The sequence below is a fragment of the Eleutherodactylus coqui genome, chromosome 8 (genome assembly GCF_035609145.1).
Source record: "Eleutherodactylus coqui strain aEleCoq1 chromosome 8, aEleCoq1.hap1, whole genome shotgun sequence".
Classification (NCBI taxonomy): Eukaryota; Metazoa; Chordata; class Amphibia; order Anura; family Eleutherodactylidae; genus Eleutherodactylus; species Eleutherodactylus coqui.
Genome location: NC_089844.1, coordinates 67,924,476 through 67,945,168, shown reverse-complemented (window position 1 = coordinate 67,945,168; position 20,693 = coordinate 67,924,476). Strand labels below are relative to the sequence as shown.

Below are 20,693 nucleotides of genomic sequence, written 5' to 3'. Positions count from 1 at the left end.
TTTAATCAGATGAGACCACTGCTGTTGCTGAAGTTTACTCTTTTTAGTTCCACAATTCTATACGGGATTTGTCCATGCATGGAACTCTTTTTTCTTGATCTTGAAGATATTGGATGACCTGATATGAGGCCTAACACACACTAAAGCTCCTCAGAGACATTTGATGAATTTGCTAATGAAATATATAATACATATAGAGCCTTTTGACTGTCCTTGATGACAACCTTGATTCTTTCTTGTCTTGGGAGATAAGGTGCTTAGCAGCAGCTTTCTCTCTTCCTTGGAATAAACATGAATGTTTGGCAGAACCAATAGTGGCAGTGCAAATGTAGGATTAGACCTCATTCATATGGCTATGATGTGGCTGCAAGGCACGACCTCCTGGTGGTTGAACTGAATCGTACTGAAGGCCGTTTTGCACAGGAGTATCATCATCAAGATCGGTGCTTGATTACCTGTCCGTTTACCAGGCCGATTTAGAATTTATGGAGGACAAATGATCTTTCATACAGTACAATTTTTCATTCCTCTTGTATTTTCATTCCTCTTGGCAGCACATTCCCCATTTACATGCAGAGATGTACTGCAGAGACCAATGATTCTTCATTTACTCATGGATTGATGACTGATCATTGCTTCGTTTTTTTACACAAACATTCGGTCATGGTCATCAACCCATGTAAAAGGGCCTTTGTAGATCATTAGAGAGCCCTTTAGTAGTCAGCTCACTTTAACCTCAGCTGTGACAGTTCCTTGCGACTGTAATACGAATGCAATAGGGCCATCTGAATGTAGCCCTGTATTGTAAACACTGAGACTTTGAGAAGATTACAAGGGTTGCCTGCAACGTAAATCTGGAAAATTTACATCCTCTAGTATAGACAAATTTATTTCAATCTATGGTAATAAAACAAATGACTACAGGAAAGCAGGTTTCATCACCAACACAGAAGGGGGTTCTTTACTGTAAGAGCAGTGAGACTGTGGAACATTCTGCCTGAGGATGCGGTGATGGCAAAATCCATAGAGAAGTTTAAGAGGAGACTAGACGTCTTTTTAACGCACTATGACATTACAGGATATAGACATTAAATAACCAGAAGGGCTGTTGATCTGGGTATCTTCCGAATGCCGGACTTGGAGTCAGATAGGAACTTTTCAAACGTTGACCCAGGGATTATTCTGACTGCCATTATGGAGTCAGGAAATAACTTTTTCTCCCAAAATGGGTTAAATTGGCTTCTACATTATTGGCTTTTTTGCCTTCCTCTGGATCAACATGGGGGGTGGAGTGGTGGAAACAGACTGAATGGATGGACATTTGTCTTTTTTCAGCCTAGCATGCTATGTTACTGTGACTAAAATAAGCAAATAGACAAACACCATCCATGGTGCCCACTAGCAAATCAATGAAGAATAAATTGATTCATATATCAGTCAGTCTAAATGACATAGAAGTTTAAAGAAAGATGTGATTTTCTTTCCCCTCGCCAAAAGGCAGCTGTAAATGACAATGTGTGATGCACGACACGACGGTATGTTGACATAGTTGCTTTGTGCTGCTGCGTGCTCGTAGAAATTGTCTTGCTATTTTGTCCTTCCAACCCGCGAGGAAGCTCCATGTGCCGACATAATGGAAATCTACACTTCCTTTGTGGATGGATTTAGTTCAGATGATTGTGCTCTCTGTTTCCTAGGAAATGGACAGATTTTCGACAAGCATTTTACTGTCATGCTTCTATGCTTAATGGGACACCTAGTGGGTAATGAATGATTACTCTCCCCTTCCCAAGGGTAGACTAGAAAATGTATTTTCTTGATTGACTTTACTTGAAAAGAATATATAATAGCTCACTTTCTTCAGAGGATTTATTACTTCTAGCAGACAAAAAATAAACACTTGATCTTCAGTGCAGTAATAATATATTCCATTAAATTAATATCTCCCGGATTAATAAACATGTAAATAACGTACGTGAGCAAATTTATAGGCTGCAAGGACAGGTGATATTTAAATTCTAGCTCCATCTTTGATGTCACCTTAAAGGGATTTTTCATTTTTATGTAGATAATGCTTAGTCTGTTTTTATTTGCCGAGTTCTACAACTTTTTAAACACATTTTGTGTTTAAGGGGTCATTTACACGAGCGTATGTTGTGTATTTATGTCCATTTTTTTACGTGCGTAATTCCCGCAAATAGAGCCCACTTACTTTAATGGATTCATACACATTTGCGTATTTCATTGTGCATTTCAGTTGCGTAAAAAAGGGGCCTGTTTTACCTTTGTGCATATTTGCCGACTGAAATACTGTATTTAGTCTATGGAGCATGGAAATAGGCTGCGTAAAACACTGCGTTTTTATGCAACCGAAACCCATATTACGCTGGTATGAATACCCCCTTTACAGTAATTCCTCATCATTTACCAAATGAAGACACCTTGTTTTGCCGAGTTCTGTGAGATAAACATCAAAAATGATACATTGTAGTCAACTACTCTATCAGTTAGATTTGGGCTGGGTTCACGTGACCATATGCTCATTGCGCATCACCCATGTAATTTTTTTGAGCGTAATACGCAGTAGCAATCTCCCATACACTTTCATTGTGCTGCTCACACAAGCTGTGTGAAATACGTGTGCAAAAAAAATTGCAGCATTTTCTATCTTGCCGCGTATACCGGGCGCATACACGCCAAGGTAGTGTATGGGGATTGGTGGCGCGCAGCAAGTATGCATTGTCATTGTGTACTTCCTTTATGCTTGTGTACAGTGCGCTGGAAACACGGTCGTGCCAACCAAGCCTTGTGCAGCTGCTGCAGAGAATTTAACTCACAGAGCATTGCCTAAATAAAGAACAGAGTAGTGTGCTCCAATAGATGAGGATCATTTCATGATGAAATACAGGTGTAGTCACTACATTATATATACAGCAATGAAGCCATCTTGGGGGTCTAGCAATAATCTACTTGAAAATGTGAAATTTGTTAAATACATTATAGGATAAAATAACAATAATGTATACACCATCTGTAGTGGCCCAGAGTTAGTGGGACCCTCCATAATGTTTTTCTTGTGCCATTGTCTTGTCTGTGGTATGCATTTGGATTATGTCTATTACATGGCTGCAGGACTGAATGAGTTAATGTCTGGTATGTGGTGTGCTGTCTGAAAAATGTAATGTTTTGTGCGTCATGTGACTATATATATATAATGTGTGTGTGTGTTTGCTGATTGCAAGGAGAGTGTCTGGAAACAGAGAGTCTAGAAAAAGTCAATCTAGGACAAGGGAGCCTAGGAGAAGTGTGCGAGTCACACAAACACTGGTCAATCTGTGTGTGGAGAATGGAGGAGGGTGAGCGATGGCCTGAAGCTCACCCTGGGCCTGTGAGAACCCAGGAGCCTCGGTACCACTGTTGAGTGCTGGGAGAATGAAGCCGCTTCATAGCGAGAGGAGGACAATGTGAGTGAGTGTTAACCGGTAAAGAGAGAGTTGCTGGGAGCGAGATCACACAGATAACTTGGACTGTGGATTATCCGAATAACCTAAGTATCCTCCCTGTTGTACCTGTAGCAGAACTGTTTATTTGAATTGAAGTTTGGAAAGTTACACTAAACAGACAGAACGGACCGTTTCCGTTTTTGTTCAGAAAGAACTTGTTACCATGCGGCGGTTGCTGGTCCTCCTGGGGCGGCAGTGTGTGGGGTCCCGCGGTTGGGGCGCGTCCCCTGGCTTGTTGTCCAGCTGCCGGGGGCGAGGGTGCCTGGCCGGCGTGGGAGGCGTGGTGCTGGTGGCACACGGCGCCGTGCGCGCGCGCACCTATGAGTGCAGCTGCCATGCACAAGCTCCCTTTTAGTATGTTCTGTTGGGAGTTGGCTGTCTCCCTCTCTCCGCCCCTGGGTGGAGGCTTTTGTTTAAAGGTCGGGCAGAGACTTGCAATCGCTGCCAGTTATTGGTTTCCCTCAGTGTGCTAGCTAGTCTGCCTCAGTTGGTCTCCTGCTTCTGTCATCTTGTCTGCTATACTTTGCTATTATCCGCCAGGTTTTTCCATCTACCTCAGTTCTGCTTAGTATTGTTCATGTTGGTTATTTACATCTGCCTTTTCTGTCAGTATTCTACCCTTTCCTTTCAGGTACGCCAGTGTCCCTTTCAGTCCCTAGTGCAAGTAGGGACAGCCGCCCAGTTGCCCGCCTGGGGTTAGCCAGGAGTGGAGGCAAGTAGGCAGGGACAGGGTTGCGGGTGAGATCTAGGGCACCTGGGCTGGCATATCAAGGGCAGTATACCGTAACAGAACTCTTTTGCGTGGACTACATTTGTTATTCAAGGGATTCTGCATTGGAAGAGGGAACGGTGGCATCATGTGTGACAACTAAACTTAAGGTAACCCCCGGTTACTATCCCTGTGATCTCCCCCAGCAGTAACTTGGTTGGGTCCCAAGCTACCCCCAGGGGAGGAGATGGTAGAGCCCCGTGACAAGGCCTTTCTCTACTCTGCTGTCTCCTCGGTTGTGGGCCCGCTTCTCAGACGCTGCACATCTACTGATAGGAACTTACATGACAATCTCTTCATCAATGATTATAATTGTTCTTACAATGTAATATATGTTATCATTAGTATTGAGCAAACTTTTGGAAAGTTTAGTTTGGCCACTTAAGTTTTGTCGAAGAAGGTTCGAACTTACATTTCCATGCAAAAATCACTGAAAAGGGGCCATACTTACTGATACAAAGGTACAAGTACAGGTAGAAACACTGAATTTTACGCAGCAATTAGAAGACAAAAATGCTATCTGAGTGAGGTAGCAGAGCTGCAAAATACTGATGGACAACCACTTAAGGCTCATTTAGACACAACGATTATTGCTCAAAATTTGCTCAAAAGCCATCTTTTGAGCGATAATCGCTCTGTCTAAATGCTCTGCCATCATGCAAGCTAGAAATTAGCAATGAGCCTTATCAGCACCACACACTGATTTTCTCAGTGGGCAGCGCCGATAACATTCTTTCAGCTGGTATCCTGCTGTTTCTCGGAGCAAGCAGCTCAGGGGGACACCCTGAGAACAAAGCAGTTGTTTACATATACAAAACAGAGCATTGGGACAGTTTTCATCTCAAGCGACCAACTGTAAGTGAGACCAGCCACAATTTGTCTCATAGCAGGCCTGTTGTATAAGGAGATTCTGCAGTCATTATTAAAGGAACACTACTAAGTAGTAATGGACAGAGACCCAGATGCAAAACACCAATGTGAGTGCTGGGAGTAAGACACAGTGTTTGTGTTTAGGCATATTGCGTTAATAGCAGTGCAGTAATAACATTGCTTGGAAGGACTGTGTACTGTTGTATGTGATAGGACTAATCTCTGTAAAGTATCTTTAATACTGTGTTTTAAATAGCATTGTTATCTTACTACTTGCAGTATAAATTATTCATAGGACTGAGTAGTGCAGATAGCAATTTTAGTAAAAAGAAAGTCTGCCTTCATAGGTATGGAAAAAATCATTAGCCTTTATTAATAATCAGTATCACAGCATAATATAAATTATGCTGTGATACTGATTATTAATAAAGGCTGAAGATTTTTTCCATACCTATGAAGGCAGACTTTCTTTTTATTAAAATTCCTATTGGATATCGTGAAGTACTACACGAACTGCCTAGGATGGATACATAGCCGAGCCACAAGGATCAAGTGTATGCAGGAAAGAGGGTGAGCGTTTGTTTATTCTTGTTATATTGCAGATAGCATTAAGCAACCGTAGAATGAGGCCTCATGTCCACGGGCAAATTAACAATTTAAATCCGCAGCGTTTTTCCTGCACGCGGATTCGCGCCCCATAGGGATGCATTAGACACCCGCAGGTAGTTAAATACCTGCGCATGTCATTTTTCCCTGCAGGTGCGGGTCCCGTGTGCAGGAAAAAATCCGGACATGCTCCATTTGGGTGCGGGTCTCCCACGGGGACGGCTCCCGCAGGCTTCTATTGAAGCCTATGGAAGTCGTCCGGATCCGCAGGAGACCCGGGCCTGAATTAAACTCACCTGCTCCGGGCGATGCAGGTCTTCCTTCCTTCACGGCCAGAAACTTCTTTCTTCGGCCCGGCGGATGTGCCCGGCGCATGCGTGCGGCATGCAGCAGACGTGCCGAGCACATCCGCCGGGCCGAAGAAAAAAGATCCGGCCACAACAGAGAGAAGATCAGGCCGAGAAGAAGGGAAAATCCGGAGCATGCGGAGAGGTGAGTAATTATTATTTTCAGCTCTCATGTCCGCAGGGCAGGAGGGACCCACTACGGATTCTCTATGGAGAATCCGTAGCGGGCCTGATTTTCCCCATGGACATGAGGCCTAAGAGTCTGGTTGCTTATTTTCTCTCTTCCCGTTTTTAATTCCATTTTTGTATTGGACACTAGAGCATTAGTCACCATAAAGAATCATCATTCTCTTCACCCAAGACGGTTGGTGCCACTCTCATGAAAATACTTTACACACACAAAAATAAATCCTGGTCCTCTAACCTCTTACCATACATCAAAGCTTCTCTCTAAACGTAGGCCTAGTGCTAAAACAATACCGAGCACAGCCCATTTACTAACACACAGTCCATGCCTCTATCAGGCACAGTCTGCAGTATCTTTCACCTGTGGGAGATTTACAATAGGTTCACCATTTTGTATGTATTTTCTGTTGTCAACTGTTAAGATACTATATTTTGTCTATAATGTAAACCTCTGGGGGAAGGGAACATCGCCCCCCCACCTCCACAAGAATTGGAAGAGCAGTGATGTGTGTCCAAGAACTGGTCAAACCAGTTCTAACTGGCAGAAACCTATCTAGAAATGTCTTTGTCTTCGACAAGCAGAGAGGAGAAACAGGATGTTCTTCTCATGAGACCAAATTCAAGAATGAATTGAGCGTGCTCACCGAAGTTCCTCCCAGATGGATGACCTCACAAGCTACCTCACAAATACCTCCCTCTGAGAATGACCTATCAGCTCACTAAATAATGTAACAGTATCCTAAATTACTTCACTTCCTGTGTTGAGATTTTATTTAAACTTTACGCGCGTGAATAAAGGCAGACTCTTTTGGGGACACATGATGCAGGCTTGTGATCTTTGAAAGGCTCTCCAGGCCTGCACATATTATCAAATTTGGAACGCACAGTATATTGAATAGCGAATTTTGCCATGGCAGGAGCTGGCGATACAGCCTCAGTCTGACAAGCCGAGACCACTCACCCTGGTGTCATGGTTCCCTTCTCCGCAGTGGAAGGGAAGTAAAATATCAAAACCTTGCGGTTGTGCTCTGGCCACTTCAAATCCACTGGAGCCCTATGGTGGGTCTCGCTAAACTGGCCCCATGACAAAATAGTTGGGTGAGAGTTCCATGCATATGCGTGTGATTAAATCTCCTGACTCATCTTGGATGCTACACAAAGTTGACTTTAACTTTAGAAAACAAGGCAGTACGGCCGGTGATAAACAACCATAAGCAAAGTTAGTGCTAGAAGCACCAATTGGGTTTGTTAGGTCATAAATTCAGCGACTAAGTCCTAGTCTCACAGTTAGGCATCTCTGACTGTAAGTGGAAAGGCCATTATATGTACCAGTTGCAGTACCTGCAGATGGAGCTGAATCTCACTACTATTGTCACAGGGTCTACAGGTCCTTCTTCAGTAGTACATGCACAGCCATGCAGTAGGAAGTGGGTGTGGAAGGAAATGCTCAAGAGTCAGTCAGACTCTGTGATGGAGCCACTCTGGAATGTCTCTGGTGTCCCATAGGGGCCAGGCTGCACAAGAAGGGTCCTGGTTTGCATTCTTACATGCGCTCACTAAAAGGCTCACTCTATTCTCTGGCCGGATGCCGACCAAAGAGCTCTGCAACCTGTGGGAGGAACGCCCCTCCATATACAAGTCCCATCTGCCTCTCCAGTCCCCCACACTCTGATATCCTTAAAAGTAACAGTACATATTTAAGTAACAGAACATGTGCTTATGGATTTTCAACACCCCAGAACATTCCCCTCTTACACAACACTAATCAGTAAAAGTACAGCAGTGCATCCCTATGCCTGAGACCAATTATTGGGAGAGCCAGGCTTAAAGAGTACATGTCGGTAGTCCTTGGTCCTAAAGGTCTTGTATACGAGAACCAAATGATTATTCTGTTCATAAGATTACAATGTAAGTTTACCTAACAACTTCTCCTAATTCCTTGGATAATTTGGATGTGTAGTATGTAGTATAGTATAACAGATATATATATATATATATATATATATATATATATATATATATATATATACACACATTGAGAATCTGTGTAACTTTCTAGATCTTCCAACAACATCTAATAAGAGGAAACCGGCTAAAAAAGGCGAGACTTCTTGCCAAATTAACAAGAAAAAATCCAGGAGATAAAGAGGGAACATGTTCAAGACACTGAACAGGCTAGATGCAAGCTAAAGGAATTCGAGGTCCTAGAGGACAATCTATGGCAATAGATTTGAAAAAAAAGGCCCACAGCCACCACAACTCAAACCTGTTGCATGGATATAACCTTCAACAAAGCATGTATTGGCAATTTTTGGTCTATATGTATGCCAGCTATGAAGTGTCTAATATACTGTAACTAGCAAATGGTATCAGTTTGTCATTAGAGATGAGCGAGCGTACTCGCTAAGGGCAAATACTCGAGCGAGTAGTGCCTTTTGCAAGTACCTGCCCGCTCGTCTCAAAAGATTCGGGTGCCGGCGGGGGTGAGCGGTGAGTTGCGGGAGTGAGCAGGGAGGAGCGGGGGGAGAGAGATCTCCCCTCCGTTCCTCCCCGCTCTCCCCCGCCGCCCCCTGCTGGCACCCGAATCTTTTGAGACGAGCGGGCAGGTACTCGCATAAGGCACTACTCGCTCGAGTATGTGCCCTTAGCGAGCACGCTCGCTCATCTCTATTTGTCATGCCAAATGTGCAATTTTGATGAACTTGATGCACTTTCTACCATTTTTCTTTGCTCATAAATGCGTACGCCCCACTAATCTATTAATAAGTCACCCAATTTTTTCATATACTCCCACCACATCTGGAGGTAGGCTCTCAAACTTTTTACACAAATGAGCAAAAACCTGCAGGGAAATTGGAACATCTTCCAAGGAGAATATGTATGTATCTGACAATATATATATCTATATATATTTATAAAAGGTTAAAAAAAGCTATGTAGATGAATCACCATCATTACCAAAGATAACGTAATGACCGAACTCACAAAAGAGCAGGAAACGAAGAAAAGTCATTTTAAAAACAACCAAATGCACTCTTAACCCCTTGAGTGGCGGGTTTCCTACCACCCTGTCGTGCCCACCAGGGCAGGTTTTTTAAAATGGTCCAATCATTGAATTTCAACTAATTTTGCAGTTGCGTCTCAAGAGCCATAACTTTTTCATTTTTCCATTAACATGGCCATATAAGGGCTTGTTTTTTGCGGGACAAGTTGTGATTTTTTAAACAGGAGGGAGGAAAAAAAGAAATGGGGAAAAAAGAAAAAAAGGGGCCATGTCATTAAGGGGTTAAATAATGTATTAACTTCCTTCTCTGGGTCATTACGAGGCATGGATACCACATGTGTGATTGTATTATTGATTTTTTACAAAGTAAAGGGAGACTAAGTGTTTTTATAATTTTTTTTTAAAGAATTTTTTTTTTTTTAAACTTTTTTTTTTTTTTTTGTCCCTTTAGGGGACTTCCACAGGGGCCCATCAGGACCCCCTGATCACATTCCGGGGGTCTGATGGTGACAGCCCTTTACATGCTGCAGTGACAGCCCTTTACATGCTGCAGTCACATAGACTGCAGCATGTAAAGGGTTAACACAGCAGAGATCGGAGGTTTTCTCTGATCTCTGCTGTAAGAGCTGGTACCTAGCTGTCCTCTGACAGCTAACAACCAGCTCTCCCTGCCACAGAGACCATCGGCTTGCTTCTGACAAGCCGATGGTCTCTATGGCAACCTGTAAACAAAGCAGGACATTGCCGACATGTCGGCAATATCTTCTGCTGGTTTTTCAAAGCCCTTGCTTTGTTCTCTGTGGGTCTGTGCAGGCAGAGCACACTGTCACAGCTTGTGGCATTGTGCTCTGCAGCTCCCATAGTGATACATAGCCCGGAAATCTTCCGGGCTTTATCGCTATGGGCAGTGGAGCTCGTCCCGGAAAATTTCCGGGCGTGCCACTCAAGGGGTTAAAAATCTCGCAATGTAAATGATTGGGTGACATTTCATAAAAGTATTTCGCCAGGGCTGAGTAGAAACTGTAAATGAGCACTGGTGCTACTGTGAAAATGTCAGAAATCAATTTTCTGACATTTAGTTAAACATAAAGAATGATTTTGGAAAAGTGTGGACAAGAAGGGGCTGTTTCATGAGAGCTACAAGAACAGAGCTAACAATTGACTCGCACATGCTGACATATTGAATAGTATAAAATGTGCTGCTGCTTCCTGTAATGTATTAAAAATGGTGCAATATATACAAAAATACGAAAAGAAAACCCCTATATGGTGGCACACAGTATTACAGACCCAGAGGCACTCTGTAGGGCACCATAATATCCTCTAGGAAGAATGTTTAAGACTTTGAAAATCTCTGTGTTCCTCAATAATAAATTAGAGGTACATGGAGCTACAATATGGGTCCATACTAAGCTATGGGCTCCTTAGTTTGGATTTGTACAACACTGACCATGATAAGTTCTGGTGCATGAGGATTTACTAAAAACCTCACATTTAGCTAAGGTATAGTAGCTGAAGTAAGATGGCCAAGCAAAATAATCACCACAATAATGCCCTGTGCCCACAGAGTCATATACTGACTTACCAGTCAACTTATCCAGCAATGTGGAAAGGGTTGTCTAGTTTTCATGACAAGGTTCCCCTAACGAGCTGAATAGTAGCCCCCCAGTAACATCCAGTGTCAGATATACTGCAGGGGAAATGAAGTATTACACGTCACCCAGTGAAATCCATTGGTCAAAAGCTCCATCACAGTGAGAGATGCTCTTTATATTGGCTATCAGAAGGGTCCCTAATACATCAAATGGATAGGGGCTGTTGAAGCTGGACACCCCTTTTAAAGGCAATATCCAACCAAAAGCATTTAGCACCTACCCATAGGATGAGTGTTGAATGTTTGAGCCCTAGTAGTCTGACTACTGGGATCTAGAGAACAGTGAGCCCCATGCCTCCTGGGAGAATGGAACAGTAGAGCGCATGGATTCAGTTGAGTAATGGTGATGTTGTATGTCATTTACATACACAGGGACATTTGGATATTTTGTTGGTTTCCACGCTTTCTGGATACAACTGTCCACAACTCAACAATGTATTCAATTTAAGAGCAATTCCACTCAATTTGAAAATATAACAAAATATTAGTTTGCTTTGGCACTGTGGCTAAAAAACATTGATTTCTGACATTTTCACAGTAGCACCAGTGCTCATTTACAGTTTCTACTCAGCCCTGGCGAAATACTTCAATTTGCAATATCTTTTCAGCATTTAATCTCCATTAGAGATGAGCGAGTATACTCGCTAAGGCACATTACTCGAGCGAGTAGTGCCTTAGCCAAGTATCTCCCCGCTCGTCTCTAAAGATTCGGGGGCCAGCGCGGTGACAGGTGAGTTGCGGCGGGGAGCAGGGGGGAGCGGGGGGGAGAGAGAGATCTCCTCTCCGATCCTCCCCGCTCTTCCCCGCCGCTCCCTGCCCCCTGCCGCCCTCCGAATCTTTAGAGACGAGCAGGGAGATACTCGGCTAAGGCACTACTCGCTCGAGTAATGTGCCTTAGCGAATATACTCGCTCATCTCTAATCCCCATCCATATTTTCTAAGTGATATCATATAATAGATACAATATGGAATTTGCTCTCTCAATACTTTGGGTACCTGCTAATTTTTTCATATTGATATTTCTCATCTACAGTAAATCCATGCATAAACATGCCTGATGTATTTGTGAACAGTAGAAATCATCTAAAAATTAACTATAAATAGTAAATATCAAATAAAGGGCAAATATTAAATGGACAAATGTCCAATAGATACTTTCATCAATCAAATCCTTAAAAAATTACACATAGTCTGAAATGGGGTAACCAACCCACCCCCTCAAGGGGAAAAAAAGGCCAAATTTTGGTATTCCACCTCTATCAAACATGTATTTGTGAGGTTTCAAAAAATGGATTTTATCTGCCTGATCATGTTGTTTGCATATGAGTCCAACTGAAAAAAATACTATATGCTGCCATAGACCTTCATGGGCATATGAAGGTACAGTATGACCTCATATATCTCTAAGAGTTCCATCTTACTGTTCTGTACAATATGGAACATATCATGTGCATGACGCATACATCTATCTTTCTCATATTATATAACATTTCTTAGGATTTAAACCCCAAGCACTGGCAGAACTCTATGTACATAGAGGCTGTACCACGACACATAGAGACCTTGGGTACTGGGCCAATAGCACTCTGTATGCCTCTATATTTCCCTTAAAACAATGCATTAGGGATAGAATACAGGACAGGCCTGTCACCAAAAATAAATTATACTAATGAATAAAAAATCTAATTTAGAGGAGGAAAAAAAATTGCAATAAAAGGAACTGCTCTACATCTGTAACTAAAAATATAAATTTTGATTGACGTCATTTTCTGATAAATACATTTCTCTGCTTAATGTCATTATTACCTTATTTATTTATTGCCCTTTGTAAAATGTCAGCCTGTTATTCCTTTCGCATATTTGATATTCATTAGATTTGTTCACAAATACATTCACGTGTTCACTTACAGACGAAGTAAAGAAAACGGAGCACAAAAACACAACAGTTTTATTGACCTGATTTGTGGCTGGCCGTTGAGCTCGTAATAGCCTTGGCGCTGTCCTTGGGAGAACCCGTTTTTTGCTTATTTTTCGTGGACTCTAGTGCTTTGAGCTTCTTGGCATGCTTACTGCCTTTGTAGTGCGCTTCAGCTTGGCTCTACAAAGGAGAACAAATCAGGCTTATTTTCTTACCATGTCACAAAACACGATTGGCTAATGAACTTTATGACAAAGAAGACAAACACATGCCACCACAACCAACAGTTGTAAAGGCCATGAAAACCAATGCATTTCTTGCATGTACACCATTTCTAGTATATATACTATACACAGGCACATATAATAAAACTTTATTACAACTTGACTCATTAATTCAAGAAATAATGCATTGAGTACTGCGACCAATGATGTAAATGAGCATCTATTGCACATGTAATGTACATGGAATATTGTACATGTCATAGCAGAGCATCATGGGGATTTAGGATAGCGTGTACCCTTAGGTAAGTGACATTTATTTAAGTCAAGTCTATGTATATTATCAGACTGTTAATGCACTATCCTCTGTATGCAATTAAAGTCAAGTAAGATACGCCCTAAAGTCCCAAAGCCAAACATATTGATCATTAGCACAGATTTCCGCATGACCGTTTGCTTCAGGAACTAACAAAACATCTGAGAGTCTGACAAATAAATGTATTTTTTATTAGATTTTTTTATTTATTTTTATGACTTAAAGAGCTTTTATTGCATAGTAACCGACTATCCCACACCAAAGTCATGCCACTGGAACCACGATTCTGAGAACTAAAGGGCCTAGTACCCTTTCATGTGCAGAAGTGGCTGCACGTTTCTGGTCACTGTGTATTTAAGGGGTTGTACCAGGACCACAAGTTATTCCATAACCAAAGGATAAGGGATAGCCTGCTGATCAGTGGGGTTCTCGCAGATCCGGGGAACAAGGGTCCCCTGTATTTCTCACTGTGGGTTTACTGCACCCCCTGCTTTGAGGAGGGCACTGAATGGATCAAGCACACTGCCACTCCATTCACTTTCAATGGGACTGCCGGACATACCCATGCAGCACGTATTCGGGTATTTTCGTCAGCTCAATTGAACTGAATCGGCCACAACTCCATGCTCAGCCAGTACTCTATTCATTCTGAGGTCACTGCAGGGTGGAGTGAAGTGACCCCACAGTGATAGGCAGAGGGAGACATGGGTCCTCTGTTCTTGAGATCAGTGGGAGTCTCGGCATTGAGACCCCCATCGATAAACAAGTTATCTCCTGTCCTGTGGATACAATAGCCAATGAGCACCCTCTTGTGCATTTTGCTTATGGTCTAGGAGGCCTAATGTAAAGCATACCTCTATTATTATTATCTGTTATTATGGTGTGGTTTTGCATAAGGTGGTCTAACCCAGAGCCATGGCGGTTGAGCCTGGCAGTAGTGGTGTTGAGCGATTGAGTTGCTCCTCCTGTGTGTGCTGTGGTGGTGGGGGTCGCCATGTAATGCTAAGCCCAGTAGTGTAGGGACCCACTAAAAGATGTCACTATGAAATGGCTTGTAGGCTTATAGAATATGATCAAAATGTAACAAAGAATCATGCTGATAAGTTTTGCTGATTGCGCTAGATCAATGTACTTAATGTGGTTGTGCATCCACGTCTTTTTTTATACAGTGTTGTTGAAGTCAATGAGCCCCCTTCTGTTCATTTTGTCTAAGGCCTAATAAAAAGCATATCTCTAAATGTGGTTAACTTAATTTCAGGCAAGATGGCTGTCCCCACAGTCATGTACAGACAATAAAATAAAAATAAATCTACAATCAGACAATAAAAACATTAGAAAAATGGAAATTCTTTCACTATCTGGCTTTAATTAGTAGAAAATATAGGTGATATATTCTCATTAAAGGGATTCTATCATCAGGTCCAAGTTGTCCGAGCCAAGGGCAGCTGAACCCAGGGGAGGAACTGTCACTCTACATAATGTGGGCAGAGAGAGGCTGGCGTGGCCTACTCCCGTGACTGGGAATTAAAAATATAGGGAGGTATTGTACATAGCTGGCCCGCGTTCATGCTGCCCATGCCCAATGAGTCATAGAAAAGTTTAACAATAGCCATTTTCTGATAATGAGATAGCAGTGTAATTTATTGTCAGAATAAAGGCATTAAAAACATAGTAACATAGTATCTAGGCTGAAAAAAGACATATGTCCATCTCAGAGGCGTAACTTAAAGGGGTTGTCCCGCGGCAGCAAGTGGGTCTATACACTTCTGTATGGCCATATTAATGCACTTTGTAATGTACATTGTGCATTAATTATGAGCCATACAGAAGTTATCAAAAGTTTTATACTTACCTGCTCCGTTGCTGGCGTCCTCGTCTCCATGGTGCCGACTAATTTTCGGCCTCTAATGGCCAAATTAGCCGCGCTTGCGCAGTCCGGGTCTTCTGCGGTCTTCAATGGGGCCGCTCGTGCAGAATGCCGGCTCCGTGTAGCTCCGCCCCGTCACGTGCCGATTCCAGCCAATCAGGAGGCTGGAATCGGCAATGGACCGCACAGAAGCCCTGCGGTCCACAGAGAGAGAGGATCCCGGCGGCCATCTTCAGCAGGTGAGTATGAAGACGCCGGACCGCCGGGATTCGGGTAAGTACTACCCGGTTTGTTTTTTTAACCCCTGCATCGGGGTTGTCTCGCGCCGAACGGGGGGGGGGGTTAAAAAGAAAAAAAAAAAAAACCGGTTTCGGCGCGGGACAACCCCTTTAAAGCTCCTGGGCCTCAATGCAAAACCTGTAACAGGGCCCCCAACTATAATGCTTTAGTCATAGTACTGGGCTCCCTATATGGAGAAGAGAGGCCTTATTGGCCCCCTAAGGCTCCTGGGCCCGGCTGCGACCGCATCCCCTGCATCCTCTATAGTTACGCCCCTGGTCCATCTAGTTAAGCCGATTACCCCCCAATGTTGATCCAGAGGAAGGCGAAAAAAACCCCAATGAGGTAGAAGCTAATTTTCCTCATACAAGGTGAAAAAATTCCTTCCTGACTCCAATCTGGCATCAGAATAATCCCTGGATCACCGACCCTCCTGAAGTAATTAGTGACTATAACATGTAATATTGTAACACTCAAGAAAGCCATCCAGGCCCCTCTTAAACTCTTTGATGGAATTTGTCATCCCCACGTCCTCGGGGAAAGAGTTACCTATTCTCACTGCTCTTACTGTAAAGAACTGCAGGAAATACAGTATATAATACACAGTAATATATATATAGCATTTGGATACAATTACCAACATTCATACAAGCCATATTACTTCAGGTCTTAATTGTTAATTACATTAGATGTGATCTATTATGTATTCCCCTATTAAATGAATTAAATATTCGCTGCATTATGATGTAAAGGATTTAATTAACATTGTAATATGATAATTGGCATAATTGTATTTCCTAATTCCATCTGTCCTATCATATAAAGATACTGTATAGAGTAACTCCAAAAAGGGAATATTAGATACACAAGATAATACTTCAGAATTAAACAGGAAATCACAACACCGACTTGCTTGGGAGATGTCTGAAGATAGAGGAAAGTCTCTATTATACCAGTCTAATTATTTAGAACGGTTTGAGGAAAGTATGCATTCATTATCTGTAATTAGTGAGGACAGTTATGGTTCATATTAACCCCTTCCAGACAGCCATACCTCTATATAAGTCCTAACTGTATATGCCCTGTGCAGTGAGGACACATATATACAATTCATAGCATATCATGTGTATGCAGCAGGGTTAAAAGCTGAGCCTGCTGCATATACGGCAGGTAGTCTTTGACAGCCAACACATGCCACGATCGGTGATAATTCAGACAGCGGCATTTAAATGTCCCAATCGATCTGGACTTAAATGTCCCAAATAGCCCCACTGTGATAAAATCATGGGGGTGCCCCCAGAGTATTATGGCATGCTGGGGCTTCCTGAAGGCCCCCACGGCTGCCATGGTTGTACGCTATTAAGATGCTGGTTTAAATACAAAGTAATACAATACCAGTACTATTATACAAGAATATAGAATTATACTATAAAAATGATCAAACAATCACAAGTTCCTACGGGGAGTGAAAAAAGTAAAAAAAAAAAATAGAAAAAGAAACTTTTCTCAGTTGTTACATAAAATCAGATTTGCAGCTGATTTTCTGCAGATTTGCGGAGATTTCACTTTGTGCATTGCAAACGGTGAAAATCTGCAACATAAATCGACATGTTGCAGCTTTAACAACCCAACCGCATGTCAAGTTCCACATTGTTTTTTTTTCTACAGTGTGTGGATGAGATTTGTTAGATAGGCATGTTTTAGTCCCACAGCCGCATAGCGGTGGGCTATAGTTTCGTTTACACTATTGCGATTATTGCAGGTTAATACTACATGCAAAAATGATAAAGCGCACACTAGCACAGACTTTGAATAGTCCGGAGAAAAACCCAGTTCATGCGCTAGTACTCTCACACACTTCTACGAAAATCCCCACTTATGCAAAACTGGTATCAAATGTGTATTGTGAGTTCTGAAGAATGCATACTGAAAGTTTTGTAGCACCTGAGTACTATAAACACAATGCAGAGGAATCTAATTTGAGAGTGCATAGGAAGGCGCAGTGCTATACTACCCTGTTTCCCTGAAAATAAGCCCTACCCTAAAAATAAGCCCTAGCAAGATTTTTAAATAAGGTCCAGGCAGCTGTACATGTACAAATGAAATATTTTAGAGCAAAAAATTAATATAAGACCCTGTCTTATTTTCGGGGAAACATGGTATTACTACAGCTTCCTGTGCTGTGACACAAAGATTGGTCAATCTGTGGTGTAACTAGCGAGAAGTTGGTGGGGCACTTTTCCTGGATGCCTGAGCAAAGTAATTTAGATACTGGACTAAGGCTAGTGCCAACTTAACAGCATTATGGGCCCCTGGGCAAAACAGTGTACTGGGGCCCCTACGACAACTACTCACAGGAATAAACATGTAAATGAAATGTTACGTTTCATTTCTGCTGGAAGGGTTATTCACCTGGAAATATATATTATATGGGGATATGGTAGGCATAGGAAGACGTTGAGAAAACTCGGGAGAATGAGCGAGTTAGTAACTGGCCACCTAGACCTGAGAACTGGAAGTCTATTAGTCTCTAGGGTGCATTTCCCTCTTGCACTGTAGACGTCTCTTTGTTCATAGTGCCAGGCTACTTTACACTAAAAAGTAACGAGACGCTGTACTACGCTACACAAGATGATCCGTACATCCACTTAGCTAGAAATCGCTCTTTTTACTATAGAAATTATGCATAATTTACATAAGGAATTATGGGTAATTCGAAAGTGAAACAGAAAGTGACAAAATTAAAGTCTTCACACATTGCATAGACAGATTGGAGCCAAGTTCATATCCCGCCACACAACATTATCATATATATGATACAAGGTGTGTTGAAATATTAATATATATAGATTACTATGGCCCCCTATGCTTGTGGGACCCCTGGGCAAGTGCCCATCAGACCCATGCGTTAAGATGGCACTGACTAAGCAACAAACTAAATCTTTGCCCAGGATGAAGGATAGACTAGCTAGCTACAACTCTGGTTGAGTTGCTGTACCAGTCCTCTCTGATCTTGAAGCTGAGGTTGGTTAAAGCGACCCCCCGATCCTGGAGAAACAAAGATGGCCGCACCAGTTTTTCTGACTACCTGATGCACACTGTACATTAGTATACATCATTAGTCTAAGACACCGCACCTGCTTTGATTAAAGAAAATGCTGTTACATGGGCAGCACTGGCCAGCCAGAGCAGCATGTAGTTTCTTAGACTACTGAAGCATACTACGGTAATACACAGTATGCCTCAGGCAATGAAAGAAGCTCTTTGGCCATCTTTGTTTCTCCTAGCCCAGGGGGTCGCTTTAAAATAATTAGTCTCAGTCGCTATTTACTTTCAAGTATCGAATATCTCCAAACTTTTCTTCCTAGGAGAGCCCCTTCGGTCTTCTCTACGTAGGCTGCATTCATAGCTGTTCTTTTGTTTTCAACTTTTAATTAAACAAGATCAGATTCGCATTGCTAAAGTTTGAGCTAGGTCAAGGAAAGAAGACATTGGCTTCTCAAGAGGTTTACTATCTTCTAAGAGTGCACCAGGATCTCCAAACTACTCCATTTTCTGAATGTACATAAACTCCTGCATTTTTTATGAGGCTGGCAGTTTTGTGCGGTAAAGCTAATGAATTCCAGCAGGTAGTCTATGCAGAATATTCCCAGTCCACTTCCTGCCTTTATTTTCCTCTTTCTCGCTCTGTGACTTCCCATCCTCTGAGAGGTTGCAGCGCAATATAGATTTTAAAACAGAACTTGAACAGGTCGTCTGATACTTACCAAAAACTAAACTGATTATAAAATACTCATTTGTCTCTTTACTTTCTATATGGTAGATATCATTTCTGTGTTTCACTATGCAAAGACATACAAATGTAATTTTGAGAATTCTAAAAGAACATTTATTTAGCGAATGCTGCTCAGCAAGCACTGTTGTCTTAATTGAAAATTAGTTTCTTAATTAGGGAAAATGTGCATGGATATCTAGTCCGGTAATAAAACCAAAAATGTGCAGATTTTTGGTATAATCATACATATTCATTTTGTTCTACAACTCTAGAAACTCACAAGGTTAAAGGGTTACTCCATGCTATTTTGTGTACTCTTGGAATACACCTATGTAGCATATATTTCACTTCTTGACTCTAGCTGCCCCCCCCCCCCCCCCCCCTAATCCACCATTCCTTGGGGACAAAATTTAGGAAATTATGGATGGCATAGTGACTCACTGGTTACATTGCACAGCATAGGGTATCAATGTATGTGATTTTGCCCCTGGTACAGTCAAATCTCTAGCTTTTTTGGTAATCCATCTGAAAGCAATCGGCCAAACTTGAAACCAATGAAACCAGAGGCAATTATTTCCACAGAAATCAATGTAAACCAAATGAATTATACAAAAAATTACTCACCTCGCAGGCAGCGTCTCCGTCCCATTCACTGCTCTCCAGCAGGCTTCTGTGTCGGCTTTAGCGCTGAAACACCATTCTCTTCCTGATATCGGTTGAATTCCCCCGCCTCCAGGAATAGAATGCTGTGATTGGCTGAGGACCACAGCCTGAGCCAATCACAGCTAGTGCTTGATGAGCCAATCACAGCCATTCAATGAATGACATCATTGAATGGCTGTGATTGGCTCATCAAGCACCGTCTGTGATTGACTGAGCCATAGCGCTCCTGAGCCAATCACAGCATTCTCTTCCTGGAGGCAGGGTATTCAATCTGTGTTACCAGGAAGAGAATGGTGTTTCAATGCTGAAGCCGACATGGAAGCCTGCCGGAGCGCCTGCAGCACCGCAAGAGGGACGGGGACGCTACCTGCGAGGTCAAGTGGGCTGGCAGAGACTAGCAAAGCTAGATGCAGCCAGCAGAACTAGAGGTGAAATCCTGGCTAGAAAAAACGGCGAAACTGGAAACTGCGAAAGGAGAAGACAACAAAAGTAGAGGTTTGACTGTACTTTGTTTTCTTCCTTGACTCCAAACCCATACTAATTTCTATGGAAATTTCGCTAATACAAGTTTAAATTCCTATAAAGAAATGTTCATTAATGTATGATAAAGTAAGTGAGCGAAAATATTGTATAGATAAATACAATTCATTAAAGGGTTTGCCTCAACAAGACAATCTAGTCTCTGTAAGAATCCACCTTGGAAATCATCTGGCTC

General features: G+C 42.3%; 1 protein-coding gene across 2 annotated transcripts in view; it reads right to left on the bottom strand.

The window, feature by feature from the left end:
* ZNF385B (zinc finger protein 385B) overlaps positions 1 to 20,693 on the bottom strand; it is a 621,952-nt gene that overhangs the window by 57,133 nt on the left and 544,126 nt on the right. For both annotated transcript variants that reach the window (XM_066575763.1, XM_066575764.1), the window contains one exon: positions 12,896 to 13,037. In XM_066575763.1, the coding sequence (XP_066431860.1) occupies positions 12,896 to 13,037 (142 nt within the window). The remainder of the gene's footprint in view (positions 1 to 12,895; positions 13,038 to 20,693) is intronic.